This window comes from Labrus bergylta, chromosome 17 (assembly GCF_963930695.1).
Source record: "Labrus bergylta chromosome 17, fLabBer1.1, whole genome shotgun sequence".
NCBI classification, from domain to species: domain Eukaryota; kingdom Metazoa; phylum Chordata; class Actinopteri; order Labriformes; family Labridae; genus Labrus; species Labrus bergylta.
The window spans coordinates 11,963,700-11,985,070 of NC_089211.1; the positions used below are offsets into that span (position 1 = coordinate 11,963,700).

At 41.3% G+C, this 21,371-nt stretch overlaps 1 protein-coding gene across 9 annotated transcripts in view; it reads right to left on the reverse strand.

Annotated features, from left to right (window-relative positions):
- The window catches only part of rimbp2a (RIMS binding protein 2a), a 62,026-nt gene that overhangs the window by 25,586 nt on the left and 15,069 nt on the right, over nucleotides 1–21,371 (reverse strand). For all 9 annotated transcript variants that reach the window (XM_065965518.1, XM_065965512.1, XM_065965514.1 and 6 more), the window contains exons 2-4: nucleotides 9,926–10,015; nucleotides 8,082–8,204; nucleotides 3,284–3,388 (exon numbers count right to left, since the gene is read on the reverse strand). In XM_065965518.1, coding sequence (XP_065821590.1) covers nucleotides 3,284–3,385 — 102 coding nt within the window. In that variant the 5' untranslated portion in view covers nucleotides 3,386–3,388; nucleotides 8,082–8,204; nucleotides 9,926–10,015. The remainder of the gene's footprint in view (nucleotides 1–3,283; nucleotides 3,389–8,081; nucleotides 8,205–9,925; nucleotides 10,016–21,371) is intronic.

Genomic DNA, 21,371 nt, shown 5'->3' on the forward strand with positions numbered 1-21,371 from the left:
TCTGACAAGCATCTTAAAGACCTGCGATGATGATGACACACAGCAGGTCAGAGATTTGATCATGGGAAATTTCAAAAAGGGCATCCAAGGTCGGCATGGTAGCGGGATTAATGGGATGTGCCGGGCTGCGACTATAGTGATAGAAAAGTTTGGAGATTAAACAGAAACCCTGCAGCACCGGGGGAAGAGGAAGAAGTAGAACTGCAAACGCAGATGCTCAGACACTAGTTTGCTTTAAACTCTGCTGTATGAGTCACAACCTGGGTCAGAGTCTCGAATAACATGATAGATCAGCATTTCTTTATAACCGCTTGATGAAAAGGCCAGCGTACTGTCTGTGAAATTCCAATCTCAAGTCATCATTTATACCATGCAACATGTTTCAGGGCAGAGGGTGGCAGCCGTTACACTATGCTCCAACAGTTTACATCTCACTGATGTTTAGCACAAAATAAACTTCCTGTGGAACTTGCTTTAAAGGAGGATCAAGACACATGAGTCTGCTTTCCCAACATGTGTTCTTTACATGATCAGACATGACCTAGGCATTGTTTTGCTTATATTAATTAGATTAAAAGCCCATTGCACACTCATTGTGCACCTTCACAGACCAACCTATGAGAGACTGTGGTTGGTCGACACCCATTTAATGTCCTGTTAATGTTGTCGCATGTGTACACACACACGCACACACACACACACACACCTCTCAAGCAACCAGACCGACTTCCATATTCTGGTCCGCACCAGGACTTAAACCCGACGACCCTCCTGTTCCCAACCCAAGTCCCTGAAGATTGAGCAAACGCTGCCCGCAGACAAAGAAACCTCCACATACTTCTTTAAAAGGGTGTTTTACAGGAAGAAGAGGAAGAGGAAGATAAGACAGAGAAACTGCAACAGTCTCATCTACGGTTCCTCGTCCAAAACACTCAAGAAAACTACTCACGTCACCCCTGTCCTCCATAACCTCCACTGGATCTCCATCCCCCAGAGCATCCACTTCAAACTCCTCATTATTGCCTATAAAGCCCTGCATAACTTGGCTCCCCCCTACCTGTCTGAGCTCCTCCACCGGTACAATCCCCCCTCCCCTGCAGGACCAACCCTGGAAAGGGCCTTCTCCGTTGCCGCTCCCACCCTCTGGAATTCACTCCCAAAAACCATCAGAGACTCCCCCTCACTCTCCACCTTCTAGCCGCTAGCCGCTAACACTGTTAACATCACGCTTCTCTTACATTATTTCTTCTTTGTGTTGTTTTCACTGTTTTGTTTTTCTTGTTATTCTTTGTTAAGCGTCTTTGAGTACCCAGAAAAGCACTACTCCAATGTATTATTATTATTATTATTATTAGAAACAACAAAATACAAGAAGTATAAAACTAAGGCCAAAGAAAAGTTAAGTGCACAAGGTGCTATTTAAAGTAAGCTACAGGTCACTGACGCTTGCATAGGTTGACAATTGTTAAGTGTGTCCTTTGGTTGGTTATGTAACAATTTATTTTTAACAACATTCAACGTATAGTCGCTGATCTATTTTACAGTCTTTTTTTATTATGCATTAAAGATGCAGAGGTTTTAAATTTTAATTTTATCAGCTTAAATCAGATGAAGACTGTTTTTATGATCAGTAATACCAAAGTGAATGGCCTGACTTTGTTCATTGAAGTTCACGTCTAACAGGAGTACTGCGTCCTCATGCTGTTGGAGAGCTGGAACCTGAGCTAGTAGAGAACACACAGAAGCCCTCAGAGACAGCTAACACTGTGATCATAGTCCATAAGGTACAACAGACAGCACACAGCTGACTCACTGTCAGCACAACACTCTGGCACAGACTCACTGGTTGATCACAGCTCTGGTACTTGAAGAGATGCAGACTCCTGATGGCACATTTCTGATGAGCAGTAATGGACTTATTTTGGAGTGGGGTTTTTACTAAGTAGTGGCTGGCAGCAGAAGTAAAAACTGTTGGTTTTTTTTCTGTTTTTTTTTCTCCTAAAAAGCCTACCATCTTTTTGGCCCCATCTGAATGTTAATTACCAAAGCAAATGTTAGAACATAAGTAGGAAGAAAAACCTAAAAAAAAATTTGTATGAATATTTCCAAAAAGCAGTACAAAAGAAAAAGCCTGGAAAGGACAAGGATGCTGCAAGCAACATGTTTAAAGGTAACATATTATTGTCCTTTTCAACACATTTAAATAAACCTCAGAGATCCCCAAAACATGTCTGTAAAGTTCCTTGTTATAAATCCATTCTGATCCTGTATTTGATCATGCCTATAAACCTCTCTATTTCAGCCCTGATCAGAACAGGCTGTTTCTGTGTCTGTAGCTTTAAATGCAAGTAAGCTGTGTCCTACCACGCCCTCTCTGGAAGGCCTGGGGTTTTCTCGCTCCATGCCCTATTGTTTACGGTGAGTAGACTTAGAGGGCGGAACAAACACCTAACTGTGGGAGTGTCCCCGTCTGGGGGAGGGCTTACTGCCCTTTGTGATGTCACAAAGGGAAACTCTCCAAGTGGCCTGTTTGAGCACACATTTTATCAAAAGTGGAGAAGATAAAAGACCTAGAGGATGGACTTTTCTCATAATCAGGGTTTGTAGACAGACTAGTGACACATAGTGTTTGAAAAACACGGTACAGTGTATATTGCATAACATGTTACCTTTAAAACAAGATCTTTGTCATTTATACAGGAAAAATATAGCCTAGAAAATCTTGGTGATTTAAATGTAATATGTATGCACTTAATCACCATGAATTAATTTTGTGACAAATTTGGCCCAGTTTTGTGAAAAAGCGTTAGTGATTTAAAACCCATGTGTCCTTGGTGATATTTGAAGTTTTGCTGTCTGAAGTTATTTGAAGAATATATCCTTATCTCAAAGGGTACAGTAGTCGAAAGAATACAGCACCTAGAAAAACAGGAAGTACACTGAAAGATGTTGACAAGGTGTATAAATGTACCAACAACTAGAAAGGCAACATGTTTAGCAGAGAGCTCTTCGTCACACCATCAAACAATCTGAAAGGTGCTACTGAATCTGCATTGTAAAATCAAATCTGCTGATATTCCCAAATCTTTCTGGCGGTGTTTACACATTTATGATACAGGTGCAGTGATTCTGTGTCAGTGAATCAGCACAAACAGGCTACTGGCAAACCAAATGCTGAATAAGGAGCTTCAGTTTCCTGCTCTGATCATTAAATTGATGATCCAAAGGGGTTATGTCAAAGGACAAAAATTAAGCTGTCATTTACCTACCCATATGGCCTTACCTTTTGCAGTTGATTGATCTCCTTCTGCTTGGTGTGAAGGGCCACCAAGGCTTGCTCATGCTCTAGCTGCAGCTGCTGCTTCAGCTCGACAGACTGGTGCATATGCTGGACGGAAACAGAGAAAAGGAAACAATGTGGTCACGTTTACCGACGATACGTTTGAAAATCACTCAGAAGAATTTCTCAACTGCAACATTTCTCCGTTGATGGTGAAATATTCATTGTAGCGAGACCTTTACAATAATCGGAGTATTACTTTGGCTATACTCAAGCAATAAATGGAGGGTGTATTCTGCAGTGGGCTGGCCACCACTCTGACAATGAGCCTTCAGGGAAATTTTAAGTAATCCGACTGAGTGGCAGTATACTGCTGGAAATTCAGCGTCCTGAAATTCTCAAGGTTTGTAGTTCACACTGACAATTTATGAATGAATATGATTCTTTTAATTCAATTCTCTGATGAAATTCTCGATGAAAATTACAAAATATCCTCCTTCCTGTTTTTCTTTATGAATATAATACTTTTTAAGTTTGAGGTTGTATAGTTACCAATAAAACAATGCAGATATTTTCTATATAAACACATTTTTGAAGTTTTATTTTTAAAATAAAAAAGGAATTTATAACAAATCAGTTCATGTTTAGCACGTGATACATTCGGCTTTGAGAAAAAAGCAAGATGAGATTTTTGGTGAGAAAATAACACTAGTGCGAACACTACTAAAGGAAAAAAAATAGAGAGGTAACACTGTGTCCACAGGGGGCGCCAATATTGACACAAACACAAAGTTCCTCACAGTATGACAGCAAGACCACAGCATGAATAGACTTAAACAGTGTGAGCTTGTTATATAATATGTAATGTATACCTATCAGATGTAACAGGCTGTATACTCTGAAAAGACTCAGATAAACCTGTCACGCATGGTCACCCACACTGATACCAAATCTAGCCTTTCCCAAATTAGCCGAGTCATGACTATATAGTATCTCTCCACTGAGTCACGATGGGCTGACACATCTCGCAGAAACAGAGTTAAGGCCATAAGATGTTCCTCCAGGCTTAAAAAGAAAAGACAGCTTAGAAAAGCTGTGACATTCATCATTTTCTCTCTCTGTTCTCTCCGCCTTAAAAAAGAAAAAAGAAAAGCCTCTTTACCTCCCGGAGTGGCTTCGAGGTGTCCTGAGCAGGCAGTTACTGCTTTGCATAATCAGGGAGAGGCTCTAAGCTGCAGAGGACTGGGCTGGCTGAGAGGCTGTCACTGGAGCCTCAGAGAAAACTATATTTGATTTCAACCCTTGAATATCCAGTTAGGGTATGATAAAGTAACCTACATTATTAGCAAACACCCTGTGATGACATAATGACTGCTGGCAGCCATTTCTTTGACTATAGCCTAAAGGACTACAGGAGAAATGGGGGCATTTACACAACATCTTTAAGACAGAGGTCGATAAGACAGGCGAGGGATTCGGCCCTAAACTGTTTTATACATCAGAGTCTGTTTGCAGGAAAATGTGTTGCCTTAAATGATGATACCCAAGTCTGCATACATTTTGGTTTAAAACGTTTTTTGGGATATATATTCAAGCTCGTTAGCTTGATGCTAACACACTGGAAATGCCGCAAACTGGCCAACAAATTTAGCATAGCATTGCAGTAATTTTAACTTAAATTATCTATTTTACTTGACATACCTAACAAACAACACTATATGCAGTTGTGCTTACATGCATGTGTTTCCTAAACTCTGTGGAGACAAACTTAAAGGACCAGGACACAATTGTTTATGCTCAAGACTGGAAACACATCACCAATCTGTAACTTTAGACAAGTAGGCCGTTATAAATCTACATTTTTATTGCAGATAATCGATTTGACTCAATATCTACATAATATTAACTCTGCCCATTTAAAATTGTACATGTATGTATACAATGTCTGTCATCCTCCTTACAGAGAGTGGTTGTGCAGCGCCGTCGTGCCCTCTATTGACCAGCCGCCGTTGATGAGTATGATCTGCCGGTGACAAGCCACAGCGATCACAGGCAGGGAAGGACTAGGACTAAAACACAGCCCTGGACTCTGACCCAGACAACAACAACTGATGCATTGAAATGCAAGAGCCCCCTGCAGCGGTGTCACAATCTTTACTTTTGAAAGTATCCAGGTTATGACAATACCACTGATGTCGATTGGATGTTGTGTTTTTGAAATGCACCAATTGCAATTTCTTTGGCTGATTCCAGTGTTTGCTGATTCCTCATGTCTGTCCTTAAAGAACTATAAATGACATCCAAAAAGAACAATTCCCACAGATTGGGCACCTCTCGTCCAAACTGACACTGTGTGTGTGTGGCTGTAGCGTTAGTGTGGCTGTGCCCGTGGCATGAGGCTCATGTGTGTAAATCTGAGATCGACACAGAATCGGATGAAAGGACCGGCTGGTCGTTGATCCCGGCCGACAAAAATACATGATGCATGAGTGGCGGCTGCCAACCATCATGGACCAACGGCCGTTCTGTGACTATCCAGAACATACAGATGGCCAGTCCACCCCTGATCACAGGTGTCATTTATGCCTCTATAGGGACTGAAAAGTCGAGCATTTGTTATACTGTATACATTTGTTTTGCCCTTTACCCTCTGTATGATAGACGAGCTCAGAATAAGTCGTGGCCATGTCTCGATTCTCCCCTAGAAACATGACAATGAGCCTTTTTTGCTTCTAAATAACATATAAAACTATTTATTAACTATGAAAGAAAAATTGACATTGCTGTAACTGAGTAGATTTGACTGGAGACCACTTTCAAAGAGTCTTTTGTTTCTATGTTGTTTTTTCTCTAAACAGTCTCTTGTCTTCAAAATCAATACACAATAACAAAGTGGCAACCCTTTTTTGTTGTATTAGAGAGCAGATAAATATTTCTCAGATGGGTACATTTCTCTCTCAAGCATCGTGACAAACAGACAATCAATAGAGGATTCAGGGAGGGGAGGATTTGTAATGAGAGTGCCTCTCAAGGCACAGTGCGACTGTCTGATTACTATTGGCAGACCATAACGTGATGAAGAAAAGAAAAAAAAGGATGAAAGGATGACACTTCACCTCATGAGCTACATCACATTCCTTTCTAAAGTTTTCTTCGAGAGCAAACACATGGCGAGGTGGGAACATTTCCCAAAAAAGAGGCAGCGAAAAATGAGGACAGAAAAAAAAAAATGTGTGATGAGTTGTGTGAGCCAAAGAAAACGGCTGAAATGTGCATGGGATATCTGAAGACTCGCTGAAGTTGGAGAACTTTAGAGAGTCAAAAAAAGAAAAAAAAGAAACTTTGACGGGCTGAGTGGTAATGATTGGGCAGGAAACGGCTCGGACTTAGAGCTTAGATATCGCTCGTTTGTCTTCTTTGCCAAAGAACGGGAAAGATTAGGAAGACTCCAGATTTATCAATCCCTGAGGTTCATTTAGGTTCATGCTCACAGTCTAATTTATGAGTGAAGATAGTTATAGCTCCCTTCTGTGGATAGACATGGGAAATGTGTTCCTTAGAATATTGATGAACTGGTTTCAGGAATTTTCACAGGATTTTCTGAGTTCTGCTTTAAAGCAAATCAAATGCAGAGGTGACTTAATCACATTTACTTATTGCAGCTAGGGGGCGACTTCACTGGTGTTGAATCTGTTTGAAACAAGATGGATAAATAACTCTACCTTTTTAGTTATTTTATGACCTTAGTACAGGGGTTTTTAACAAGTTAAAGGTCTCCATTGCTAGTTTAAAGTCTCTTAAAGTGCAGCTTGGTGTTCGTTTGTCAATTGATGTCAATATTACAGTTAATATATTTTTTTTTTAAACGGTATTCTCTGGTTGCATGGCTGCCCTGTGATTGACAAGTTAATATAAAGTGGCCACCAACCAGGAGAAAGAGATTATAATGTGCAACTCAATGTGTAATCAACCCTGTCATCAAAATGAGTCACTCCTGGTTCCAAAAAGAGAAAAAAAAAAAAAACAAGATGGCAAATGTCAAACTAAAGTCTTCAAACGAGAGAATGACAAACCAATAAGACGTCATGGTGAGTACGTCAGTCAGTGGTTCTCATTTAATACAGAAGAGCTCACCACATGGCTATTTTTTCTCCAAACATTTTGCAAAGCATCTTTTCTACTACAGCACGGATTCAGAAGAATAACTCACAGTTTTCAGTGACTGAGGATTCAGGGACAGGATCTCATTGGTTGAATTGGTCTCACACCAAATATACATCAAACTCCATATGATGTAGTTCACTTTATTTACTATTATCTCTTAAAGGCTTACGTATCATGTTCTCTTCAGAAAGTCTCTTGGAAAGTCTGCTGGTTCTTGCCATGACACTCTGTTATTAGGAACCTAGACGCAGCTTCCCTGAGTGGCTGGGTCTGCCTCTCTTCACCCACATGGTGGCAGGGCTAGCGGTTGGAGAGGAACGGGTGAACTCGGGGTGAAACGTAAACAAGCTGATGGAAGAGCAGACTCATCCGTGTGAACACAGACCCAAGAACAACAAATCCAGAGGGAGTTTTAATTCACTCACATTACACCACAATATATTCACATAGAGTATATTTGATTTGTGCTCTATTAAAAGTCAGGATGTCACATACTATACCTTTAAGGCATGAAAAAAAAGCAGGTATTAAAAAAAGGCACAGATGAATTCATGTAAAGAGAGCAGAATTTGTCTCAATTAATGACTTAAGAAAAACACAAGTGAAAAAAGGTGATGTGAAATGAAGCACAACTCACCTTTAGAACCTGTTCCAGGTTCTCCACTTTGCCTTGGAGCTGGCTCCTCTGCTGCTGGGCCACGTCTCTCTCCTGGCTCACTACAGCAAACGTCTGTCTCAGCTGGTCATAGTCTGATTGCACCTAAATGAGCAGAACGAGTCCAGATGCAAAGGAGGGAAGGACAAGAAAACAACAAGAGCAAAAGGAGGTTAAGAGGATTATAAACATCATGGATGTAACGGCTGAACAAAACAAAAAAAAGTAACAGACAAACAAAGCAAAGTGAGGAAAACACACTTTAATTCCTCTGTTTTACTTGAAGAAGCTCTAAAGACAAAACAAGCATGCAATTTTGATGAGGTTTGTTCTTGCGGCAGACCTACTTTTTACTTTATGAATAGAGGATTTTTTTATTTTTTTTTTGACTTGAGGGTTGATTTGGAGTTCATAGTCTGAGGAGAAATTAATCAGCACATTTCCATTTAGCCTTGATGAGACAGAGCTGCTGACTGGAGCGTTCTGACTCTCCCTTCTTCATCAGTCAGAGGCCTCGAGCTAAGCTGGTTTCCCTCTAAAAGGTGGCCTCACAGGATCGGGCAGAATCGTCCCTCAGCCGTACACCAGTCATCTCGTTAATTAACGAAAAGTGATGAGCGCACGAAAAAAAGATAAGCTAGCTACTGCAAAGTGAACAGTGCTGTGGCAGAGGAACATTAGTTCATTCACATTGAGGAATTTATGACCGCAGCTGGAGTCTATCGCACTTGTGCCATGTGAGCTTGAATCACATTAGAATCATCATTATTTTTATAAAGTCCACTAAAATAATAATAATAGATTTAAAGCTGAGGTACTAACCTAACCTTGATACTCAAAGTGTCTTAAATGTGATGAACTGTATTACGTAAGTATAAAAGCAGAATAACCTGCAATATAAGCCCCACGTAAAAAAAAAACTTTCTAACAATATTTATGAGCCTATTGTGAATTTATTTTGATACTATTTAACTCTCTTTGACTCCTCTTAACAGTCTTCAGAGAAAGTATCATTTATTTACTTGTTATTAATTTTCTTGTTTCCCTTCTCCCCCCCCCCCCCCCCCCCCCCCTCAGGTTGTTTCTCTCTTTTCCCCTCTTTTTCTCTCTCTCTGCATAGACTTGCTACTGTACATGCTCCCTTGTGCCCTTACAAGCCGGTCACACTTCTCCACACTGTACAACCTGGCCGGGATCGGCAACCACACTTTTGCCCCCACTCTCTTTTCATCCCCGCGCCCACCTTGTCACTGCACAGATGGCGTCTTTTTGTGTTACACTTTGCTGGAGCGAAAAAAAAAAGAAGCTCCGAGCAGAGTCCCTGGACATGTGTCAAATCGGCCCCCTCTGCGAGAGTAACTATTAGCGGCCAGAGTAGCAAATCGCCTACAATCACAGACTGTCTCCATCAGGGTGCATGTGTGTGTGCGTGTGTGTGTGTTTATGTGTGCATGTGTGAAGTGGGAGACTAAGGCTGACTGTGCCAATAAAGACACATCAACAGGAAACGCACAAAGTAACGAGTTGTGTGTGCGGATGAAAAACAAAACATAAATACCACATGTAACATACATTGTGTTGAAGGAGCATTATAAAGAATATAGATAACAAGGCTGCAGGTGTATTGATGTGTAGAGATAAATCCACCAAACGAGTGATGTAACAGCCATTTGTAAGACACTGGGCATGAACTATGTAGCCCCTTTATCACCAGTAGTGCAAAATACAATAGACTGGTCCACTGATCACGGTCCGGTAGACCAATGACCATCCTTCTGTGTGTCCTTGCAATGCATGCTGGTACGCTGCATGTCAGAGTGCCCTACCTGGTCATACTTGGATGCCTTCAGGTGATGGTTGATCAGCTCAAGGTTCAGACGGTTTTTCTCCTGCAGGGCAGCATGGAGCTTTGCCTTCTGGAGAGGAGATGGAAAAGACATTTTTTTTTTTTTTTTTTTTAGAGTTTTAGTGTTTTTTTTTTTTTTAACGTTGTCATACGTCATCTTCCTCTTTTCCAAAGACTTGTCTGCCTCCCTGCTTGAGACACAGCGTAACTCCATCTTAAAACTATTGCATAAGAGGCCCGATGAAAGACTCAGGTTAGCGCTCGATCCCTCCTTCCTCCTCCTCCTCCTCCTCCTGTGTGCGTGTGTGTTCGTGGCTAAGCCTTTCTCTAAGATGCTGTCTGGAGGACCAAACCCACAGCTGCATACAGTCACCCTCCATTTGGTTTGTGGCATTAAGAAAAGAAGATGGGTTGGAAAAGAGAGGGGGACAGGAAGGACGGTGATAAGAAGAAAGAGGTATGGAGGGTTAGAGGAAGGGAACTGGGATGGGGGGGGGGGGTGTTCGGACATAGATTATGAAGGGGGGGAGGTATATGCGGTAAAGAAAAAGCTGATAAGATGAAAGGATGAAACAAGGAAGTTGAATGCTGAAGAAAGAAAATGAGCGCATAATGTCAGCTCAAGATTAAGTTGCAGAAGCACGTAAAAGGGATTGAAAAGAAAGTGTGCACTATCCCTCTGTTCTCTCTCCACAACCTGGATTCACATTCAGAAGTTGTCATGCTGCTGGTGCTGCAGGTACTCAAGCATTACATAATTACGCCAGACTCAAACTAGGCCAATGCTCTCTTCCTATCACAGCTCTGAGCATTCAAGAGTGATCTCACTGCGACTGGTCATATCCTGGCACATAATACCACTCCACGCTCGTTTGCTGAGCTCATGCCGCTGATTGCCATTCCTCAGCATCCCAGACTATAATATGTGGATGAGTAATTAATAATAGCAGTCGCGCTTTTTTTTTTCTTTTTTCTTTTTTTTTTCTCTCTCCTCATCTTTGTCTTCAAACAAACGGCAACAGGAGTTGATCACAGCTTTTGTTTTCATGGCACGTCTGGCAGGATAAGATGTTCCTTCAAAGTGCAGCAGGGTTTTCGTTTTAAACATGTCTTACTGATCTAAAAATATTGCCCTGAAATAAAAAATAAATAAATAAAAACATTTAGATTCATCGTCTCCGAGAGGATTTTTTTGGTTGAGATGCCTTGCCTTCCTCATATGTGTGCAGACGCATTGGAGCTCAGAAAAGACAGCTGTCCGCGTTGCTTTATTCGGCAGACATTTCTCGAGCTGCGAGCATGTAAATTGTAAAAGGGGACTTCAATGTATCAGTGGCAGTTTTGTGCGCAAGAAACGATTGGGTAGCTCAGAGGTTTGTGATCAAATTTATCAGAACAAATCAAGGAAACCAACAAACCTCAGAAAAAAGAGAGAGAGAGAGAGAGAGAGAGAAAGACAGTGTGAAGGGCCGGTCAGGTTCATCCGTCTCTTTGTGTGTGCAGGCAGAGAGACAGCCAGGGCTGTCGCAGGAAGACACAATCAAAGCGAGACACAGATCGAGAACAGACAAGGACAGGAAGACGTAGAGGCTGGTGAGTGAGTTCACTTGCTGCTCTTATTGTGTAACGCTGTCGCTGCATCACATCACTGCAGACTACAGAGCAGAACCACACCTAGCTACCGTTAGCAGCCAGAAATGCTCTCTCGCCGCTGTCTGGTAATTATGGAGACATGGCTCGTCAAGAGGTGTCAGCTGGAGCCTCTCCCTGCGCTGGACACCCCGGGACATGGCCTTGTTGTTGACGCAATAAGGGAATGCAGCGGGGAAGGGATGCAAAGGTTAACAGAAAAGAGGGATTGTGTTCATTTTTTTTTTTTTACAGTGGTGGAGGAAGTCAGGTCTGGAGGAGAGTAAGTTTTTTAAAGTTTCTGTTGAGGCTGAAGGAGCACGATAGAGAATAGATATAAAAGAAACAGAAAATAAATGACCTTTTTTTTTTAAAGGCTTCTTTTTTTATGGGCCTCAGGAATGATGTCTGCTTCTCTGCTTCCTCCCACTTCCAGTGAATCACACATTCACAGCTCTGCTTAACACTCCGTAACATTGTGTAAACAGTGCTGCAAAGCCAGGACACACACACACACACCGACACACACACACACACACACACACACACACACACACACACACACACACACACAGTCCTATGCCAATTCTATCTTCAATATGTTCAAATAAACATGGAAATCTGCTTCAAATATATACAAAGGATATGTTAACTAGGTGTTCTCTTAAAGGAAAAAGAGCTCAACATGGGATTAACAGTACTCCGAGGACATCTGTGCAGATCCCCGTTGGAGTGGAAGTGTGGCATGTGTGTGTTTGTGTGTGTCCATGGGTGAATCTGTGCATGGTTGTGAAACAGGAGATCCATATGTGCGTGCAGAAAGAGTGGACAGGCTTGGAGAAGAAACCTCAACACTTCTAATGACTAATTCAGTTTGACAACTTCTTTCTTCCTTTCCCTTCTGTATTTTCTATCCATCTATCGCTGTCTCCCACACACACACACACACACACACACACACACACACACACACACCCTTCCATCACCACCCGTATCATCACTCTCTCTCCAAACCCACTAATTTAGCTGCTGTTCTCTAAATCTGCTCGGCTCACTGTGGCCAGTCTCTCACTGGGCTTTACAGTCCCAGAATGAATTGTGCATTCATGAGCGGCTCCAATGTCTACACTAGTATTACTTCATGTCATTTGCCTGTACGAGCTATCGATAACCCTGAGAAAGTACAGTTTCCTGGGGTGGTTGCATTGCGCGCCACACATACAGAAGCCGTAGCGGCAGCGGCAATGGGTTCTGACCTCGGCCCTTTGCGGCATGTCATCCCCCACCGTCTCTCTTCAGCTGTCCTATCCAATAAAGGTAAAAATGGTCAAATAAAATATATGTTTTTTTTTACTAAAGTAGTTTAATGAAATTATAATAAACATGTCTACAACTTGCTAAACTTGAGATAGCCTTAAAGGCATCTTTTGATTTTTTTTACATGTTTTTTTTTTGTGTGTAATGGCTGGAATTTACATAACATTGATGCCACTCACATATCACTCTTCACAAAAAAGAAAGGTTACAGGTTTTTTTTTTTTTTTGTGTTGCATTCAAACTGGAAACAAGTGGAGACACTTCACCCTGTTAGTCTGTTGTAGCGTGGCTCTAAAATGCTGTGTCTGTGGGGGGGGGGGGGGGGGGGGGGGGGGGGGGCGGGGGGGAACACTTCACACAGAGAATTTAGAGGTCCTGGTAAGAGAACTTTCCAATTGTCAATACTCAAATAAACTAACCATAGACTATTACTCCATAGAGATATGGAAGTGCAATCAATCTTTTCCAACAAGTATCACAGAGCAATGATGACTGCCCAAAATGTTAAACGACTTCTCAGACATACTACATTGATGCACCATGAAGCTACCTTTCAAATACGTTGATGTCTTATAATCAAATTCTCTCTAAAGTGTTGTCGTACTCTGTCTGTCCCGCAGACACATTTTAAGACTCGTGGTGATCGTGTGTTCGAGGCTATAGCACAAATCTTTTCGAATTTCCTGCCTATGTTGTTACGTTTTTCTTGGCGTCTCCCTTTTCATAGCAGGATTTTAGAATGTCGGTCCATGAACTACTCGTTTGTTCCTGTTTTTTGTATTTGGTTGCTATGAAGCACTTTGTGACCTTTATCTGCGTATAAAGTACTTACTTACTCACTTACTTTACGTTGCTTGTTTGCTCTTTATGCCATACCTTCCTAACATGTTTTCACAACAGCAAACACTCCTTCTTTTAGCTTCTTCAAGAGAGTTTCATTTGGATAAGAAAACTTAAAAAAAAAAAAAAAAAGAGTTCATTTGGTAAAATGTAAAAGCACTGGGCCAGATGAAGTTCAAGCAGGAAGATAACAGAGGTTATATTCTCTCACACATTCATTCAGTTTTCCTCATTTAACTTAGCCACTCCCTCTCTACCACTTCCACCATGTCCCTGCTCTGGTGATCAGCGTTAACTCTTTAAGTAATAAACCAACCCGACTCAATCACTCATTGTGCCGCGGTCAAATTTTAAAATCTGTCCTCTGGAACCTTGCTTTCACATTTAACCTGTCAGAACAGGCTGTTTATGTTTTCCCACAGATTAGACAAGGAGATAAGAAATGCTACAGTGTGGGTTTGAATAAGCAGTCAAAGAGGTGTGTCAAAGTGTTGGTGAGAACTAGGCTGAGCGCGTGCTGTCAGTTAAACAAGGCATCTTCACTTTTAGTTTCAAACGAACCAAAACCAAAAGTGTTATCATGCCGGGGTGATGTTGAAGAGAAGAGGCTGAACTCTAGCATAAATAACACGATTATGACGTATCAGAGTTAGGCAGCGCTTCTGGTTATTGGACTTTCATGTGTCACTGCCTCGGCGAGCCTGAATAAAGCTGCTGCGTCATCTCCTCTGACATATGAACTCTTCTGATTGATCCAGTCCAAACCAGACCAGGAAGTGACGCTTTTTTTTCCAAGTATTTCCCACTTGGTTACAGTACCTTATGATGGAGAGCTTAGCAGTGAGAGTATTTCATTTGAAGTACTCACTGGGTGAACTGACAATTATTCATACAGATCCTAATTGGGTTGGGTATGAATGGTAACAATCTTGAAAATAATTCCCTCTCTTCATTACAGAGCACATCCAGCTTTGTATAATCAATGCAAATGTACTTCTTCTCTCTGTATGTCTGTATTTGGCAGTGAGGGTTTTCAAATCCTGAACATGCTCTATTTCACAGTGATACAGGTTTCAAAATGTATTTAAGAAACTGGGATGATTTGGAATTGTGGATGCGCCATTTCAGAATAAAACAGCCGTTAATAGAAATTAATTGGAACGTTCGAATCTTGCCAACAGAAAATTGCATTGGCAGGATTTTGGAAGCGGCTTAATGTGGGAGCTAGAAGTAGTGGGGATCATACATACAAGTAACACCAACTCCTGCAATGTGCTATTTGAGTAAGAATGAGCGAGTATTTGTAGCGGTTAAAACCCGGAGAAGCTATAATTGATGAAGGATGAAAAGCACGGGTGCAGAGATTTCTACGATGCTGACTCTAAATGGGAATTCTCGGAGGTAGAGGATTGCTACTGGGGATTGTCATTAATCAGACGTCATGGTGGAAACACTTTGTTCCACTTGGAGAAGACACTAACGACATGTGCTGACTTCAGTGGGAGCACCGGTAAAGTACGAGACACGTAGCATGTGTTCATTTAGTTGAAGAATTGAACAGGGCTTTTTTATGTAGTAGTATATAAAGAATCAGCAGCTTTCAATCATACTATGTCATCTTTTTTAAAGTATAAAACTAAAGTTTGTAATAGAGAACATATTAGCAATAATTACCTTGTGCGATAGATCTTCTATTCTAAAACCTAATCTGCTTCCTGTTTATCTTTGAAGGTTATATAAAGTACATCTTGTTGTTGTTTTTTGTGTGACTGATCCTCAAACAGAGACTTCACAGTTCTTAATGAGGTTATTTCAATCTCAGACTGCAGCCCTGATTTTATAAACACATCAATCCCTCGACTGATAATCTACTCATTGGTTGAACAGGACATCTATCAATATATGTGAGTATGAAAGCAACGGTCTGTTTGTCTGCCAAGCTGTCTGTTCAGCACTGTATAATGTCTGGAGCATTCAGGACCATGGACAGCTCTTTAGCTGCAGACAAATGCTGTTAGAACTGGAGCGCAGAGGAAGCATCCTGCCTTCACCTCGTATGATTTAAAAGAAAAGAAAACAGCGCTGGTGGTTTGGCATTGCTGGGTCACATTTCAAAGCTCCATGTCTGAATCATAGAGCAACTAACTTTTTTTGTGTGTGTGTGTGTGTGTTTGTTGCCACCATCAATCTATTCATTTGTTTGCACAAAAGACATGCAATAGTTCAACACATCAAAGACAACTTTCACAAGGACAGAGAGGAAGAAAGACTTGTGCTGGTGAGGTAAGAAACCCTACGTGGGCTTTAAACAAACATCATCTGTTTCCATAGAGAATAGTTTTCAAACTTGCTATTTTTTTTTTTTTTTTTGACCGCTTTTGTTCCCACTGGAGCAATCTTTTAGAGAGCGGATCCATATTTTGTTCATAACACGCACAATCAAGACGTTGCACACACTCCAATGATTAGTGACATGACACAAAGCCATGCAAGATACTCTGTTGATCAAGATTTGACGAGGCTTTTCTCACTTGAGTTGAATAGTACAAAGCCCTGGAGGAGACACAAAGAGGGACTTCCAGCTTGCAGAAATGGATGTAAAATATTGACAAAATCAGCTCTGCAAACGTGTCATGAGGAAGATTACACTGCAATATCAAAGGGTTATAAACATTTGGGCTGAAACTATAGGCTTTAACAAAAAAAAAATATGTGAGCTGTCTCATTGAGAATATAAAAACAAATACTACTTGTAACATCTTTGTGTGGTTTTAGCTTGGGAGTATATTTTCACAGTGATGAATCCATACTACCCTGAAATGAAAAGAAACCACAGACTGACTGAAGGGGACACACAATCTGGCCATGTCTAAAAGATGGCGGGCAGTATTATGCGTATGAAATTGTTGTTAATGGACTAAATCAAACAAGAATGATGGAATAAAACCACTTCACAATATAACGCATGTGAAACAGGACCCACTTTCAAGGTGGATGTTAACTTAAGTGCAGCTGTACGTTGGCACTGTACATCCCCCACTTAAGGAAGTGCTTATGAAAATGAGGGACATTTTTGCAGATTTATCATGGAGCAGTAGTAAGGTCTTCACTGCAGCATAGAATATGATATGTAACACAGACTGGGTCCTCTGAAAGGGCTTATAAAGTGTGTTTGCCTTGCCACAACTGAAGGTGCGGCTTCAACCAAACATCGGCTTCTGTGGCCAGCCGTTGAAGGTCTCGGGAGGTTTTGGGATACATTTAAACAAAGCTGCAAACACTTACATCACGTGCAGAACACCTGAAGAACTCACAGTGCATTCTTATGAAGGAATTTGCTGTTTTCATGTGTGCCAATGTTTGTTTTTTTAACTCCATCTTTCAGGATTTAGACTGCAATCTTTTTGTTAAGGTTTACTTTTTGGCTTTTTCTTCCTCTATTAGATAGACAGGGCAGTGGACAGAGTTGGAAATCAGGGAGAGAGACAGAGAGAGAGAGACAGAGAGAGAGAGAGAGAGAGAGAGAGAGAGAGAGAGAGAGAGAGAGGGAGAGAGAGAGAGAGAGAGAGAGAGAGCGAGAGTGGGGGATGACATGAAAAGAGCCTCGGGCCAGACATGATCCCGGGCCGTCCGCTTGTAGGACCAAAAGCCTCGGTACATGAGGACGTGCAAACTGACCACCAGGCCACCAGCGCCCCTGCAACCTTTTCCCTTTCTATGTGCTTATTATGAAGAGCAGTTCAGTGTGATTCTAACCAAAATGTCATCAATAGATTATTCATCAACCTGCACTCAAAATATTCCCCTCCTATGTGTCAACACATTATCAGCTGACATTCATCCGACCTATGCCACCTATGTGTCTCTACAGGTGCCTCATTCATAAGTCATACATGTGTTGCGAATCTATTTTTGTGGAGCGTGTGTGTGTGTGTGTGTGTGTGTGCGTGTGCGTGTGCGTGTGCGTGTGCGTGTGCGTGTGCGTGTGTGTGTGTGTGGGGGTTGGTTTCTGTGTGTCACAGTCACTACACCCGCAAGGCCATTTCAAATACGTATAAACTGTGGACGCAGATGGCAGTGGGTTACACTGATATAGCGGAACATGAGCTGGAGTTTGTGTGTCTGTGTATCTCTGTGCGCATGCAACCATGAATGAGTTGCATAACTAGCATCTCTAGGCATACATTAGCCTTAAGCTCTTGCACATTCACAGCGTTCCAGTCCTTCGGATTTAGAAAATTCCTAATGTGTCAAGGAATTCAATTCCATAATAAACACAGTTAAGAACTCTATCAAGTTAAAAGCATACGATTTCATGATCAATAATGTTCTAATAAATGAAGGGAAACCCTGTTGTTTCTGTAAATGTAAAAAAGAAAAAAAATTAATGTTCAAATAAAAAATGTGGCTGCAGATTTAAAAATGTGGACGACCAAACATTTGAAAGAAAACTCAGCTACACAGTCACAGAATGTTGACTGTAAAAGCACTTACACACAATTTGAAGCGTTAATGATCTGAAATATGAGCAAAAATAAAACGCCTTCAGGGATGTATACTGGACTTTTTTGCTACATGGAAGAGCAAAGTAAACTTCTTAACAGCGACGTTTTTTTTTTTTTTTGCTTTTTACCGCCCTGGCTCCTTTACATCCTGTTATGTGTTTAAGTGTGTGTATTACTGTGTGTGTGTGTGTGTGTGCACGTGAACTCCACTGCCAGCCCCTCGCAGAGCAGGAGACATTTCCAGAGTTTATGGGGAAGATGGGGGGGGGGAGAGGCAGGGAGAGGCAGGGAGAGGCCTGCGCTACCGTCAGGAGAGATTAACTTCTCCTCCACGTTACACACATCCACTTTCACCTCCTCTGTCACTTCTCCTGTTTCTCATCGGAGCGCTGCCTGCTTTCTTTAACGTTTGTACTTGTGTGTATGTTGTCTACATAACAGTTCATACCTTATATATTTCAGGTGACACAGTTTACACAGCGTTAGCTTTTTGACTCTCCACAGATGCTGAGGGGTGAATGTGACCACATTACACACAAACAGAAGAGCTGAATAAAACTAACAGAAAAAATGAACAAAAAAGCGAAGGGTCAGGATCATTTTCTCAAGCACGGGGGTCTTTCTCACGCTTTGCAACATGAATGTCGCAGTTTGCAATGTCCTCTCCTGTTAATTGACACTTTCCACTACTCAAAACAAACAGTATATTTACGATAGAGGTTTTAAACCTTTTATCAGACGATATAAAAATGTTATATCATAATGGGTAATGGAAACTGGCATTATTTACGATGTTCTGCTATGATGTAGACTAAACTTTGAACTGCATCTTTATCAAAAATGGACATATTGAGCAGCAGTAGAAACCATTGTTATTTGCAGCTTGAAGGCATCCACAGGCTGTGCAGTAACACCGACCTTACAAGATCATCAGACGTCCCACTGTGCAAGATGGTTCTTGATTCCAATCTGTGTCAGACTGTACTGTGCTGAATTTGAGGCATGTGAGGTTGTGTGATGAATGGCTTGTGAATTCAAGCCATCTGAAGAACAAAATGGAATACAACTGGCAATACTCGTTTTTTGACGATGCAGCAAAAACCACAAAACAAGTCCTCGCTATAACACACTTAAATCTGATGATATGACACACCATAAAATGATTTGAAATACATTTAGGAGTTGTGAAGGTGGCTGCTGTGCGGGGGGTAGAATTGCGTTATTGGGATGCAGTTTATACTTGTTCACTAAAGTTAAAAAATTGTCAGACAGTTACAGTTTCTCACAATAGGATCCCAGCTAAATATTTGTACTGACATCCTAAAGTTTCATTAGGTTTATTGGAGACAGGGACAGAAAAAGATATTTAAGCTTAACCCCATTTTTTAAAAGTTATTTCCCCCAACATTATCTCATCCCTTTAAATGTTGCGTTGTTGTTTAGGACAGGGAATCACGCCAGGCTTCTATCTTAATGAGACAGGATGAAGGTGCACAGGTGAACAGTTCAGAGGTTTGTCATCATTATATCAGGATCTGAAATACTTTACTGATCTCTGTGGGAAACTTTTGTTGCTCTTGGGTAGATAAGATATGGTTATTTAACTATATCCTTCATATTTATTTTTCATATTCTTTCTTTATCTGACACTAGAATGTCTTAAGTCATTGAATAATACTATAGCAGGTGAATGGAGGTGATAACAGGATCTTGGAATGAAGAGTTTCTCAGGAGTAAATCTTGAACAAGATATTATGAGCATATGTTTTCTGATGAAGATATAAGACTGCACTGTATTTTATTCTGAACTATATTGTTGTTGAGACTACAATGGGGGCTGAAGGCACGGGGGGATTTAGCCTTAAAACACTCACCCTTTTGAATTCGCTGCTCCACCCCTGCAAGATAGCCCAAAATGCCACAATATAAAGGGACCTTTAATGTTTTAGAGCAGCAGCAGTCACAGTTTGCTACATTTAACAAATAAAAATTGACATCTCAGGCAAAGCCTGATGCCAGATGTGAACTGCATTTTTTATTTTTATTTTTTTAAAGTTGAGTATAATCCAGTCTGAATGTGGTCTGAACAGGGTCAGGGAGAAAGAAAGAGCATGTGTGAGCATATCAACTGTGACTTTGAACTCGGGGGTTCTCCAGCTGTACTGTATGTGGAGGGTCCTCTGGGCATAACATCGGACCTCTCCTGAGAATACACATGTCCCATAGGGAGTAAACAGGGCAAGGGAGTTTTCATGTTGAAGTGTGCGGGTACCGTATGTACATATACTGTGGGAGCAGGCAGTCACTGTGAAATAGTGCTCCCATGACGTGGGCAGCTGAGCTTCCAGTCACATCGATGACATAACATGTTTGATGTGAACAGGACCTATTGTTCCCTCGGGGGCCACACAGAGAATATCAGAGGGCTGAAGAATAAGTTCTGAGGAAGATCAGTGTAATGCTAATGAAGAGCCCAAGAGCTGGTTAGGGATTACATGTGCTCCGTTGGGCCTTCATGCTCACATAATGCTTGGATGGACCTTCATGTTCAGAATACACAAGCGCGCACACACAGACACACACACACACACACACACACACACACACACACACACACACACACACACACACAAACACAAAGAAAACATGAACACACATGCACAAGGTTACATTAAAATGCTTAAGCACATGTAAATCCATATACTTCCATGAATCTACACTTTTCATCACACAGTCCTATATGTGCACAATACCCACAAATGCATGCTCACATGACCCCAATCTGCAGCAAAACATACTGCACAAGTGCTAAATAATTTACGTCTGACCTCATTGCACAGTTGCTAAAATGTACAGTATGCTAGAAATACACCGACAGAGCTTGAGCCAAAGGTTTCCCTCTCGTTGCTTTTCTTACGGGGGTTTACAATCTGGATTTATGACCAAAAAAAAAAAAATCAATCTGAAATAGATACTACTGTAATCTTTATCGCATTACAAAAAACAGAGCACATGAGGACAAACTAAGGGACTTCTGCAATGGCAAACGGTGCAAACCCAGAGTTTCACACTCCTCAGCAGAAGCTTCAAAATGCTGCAGAGCGTCTTCTAACAAAGACGACACTCTGGGAGAAC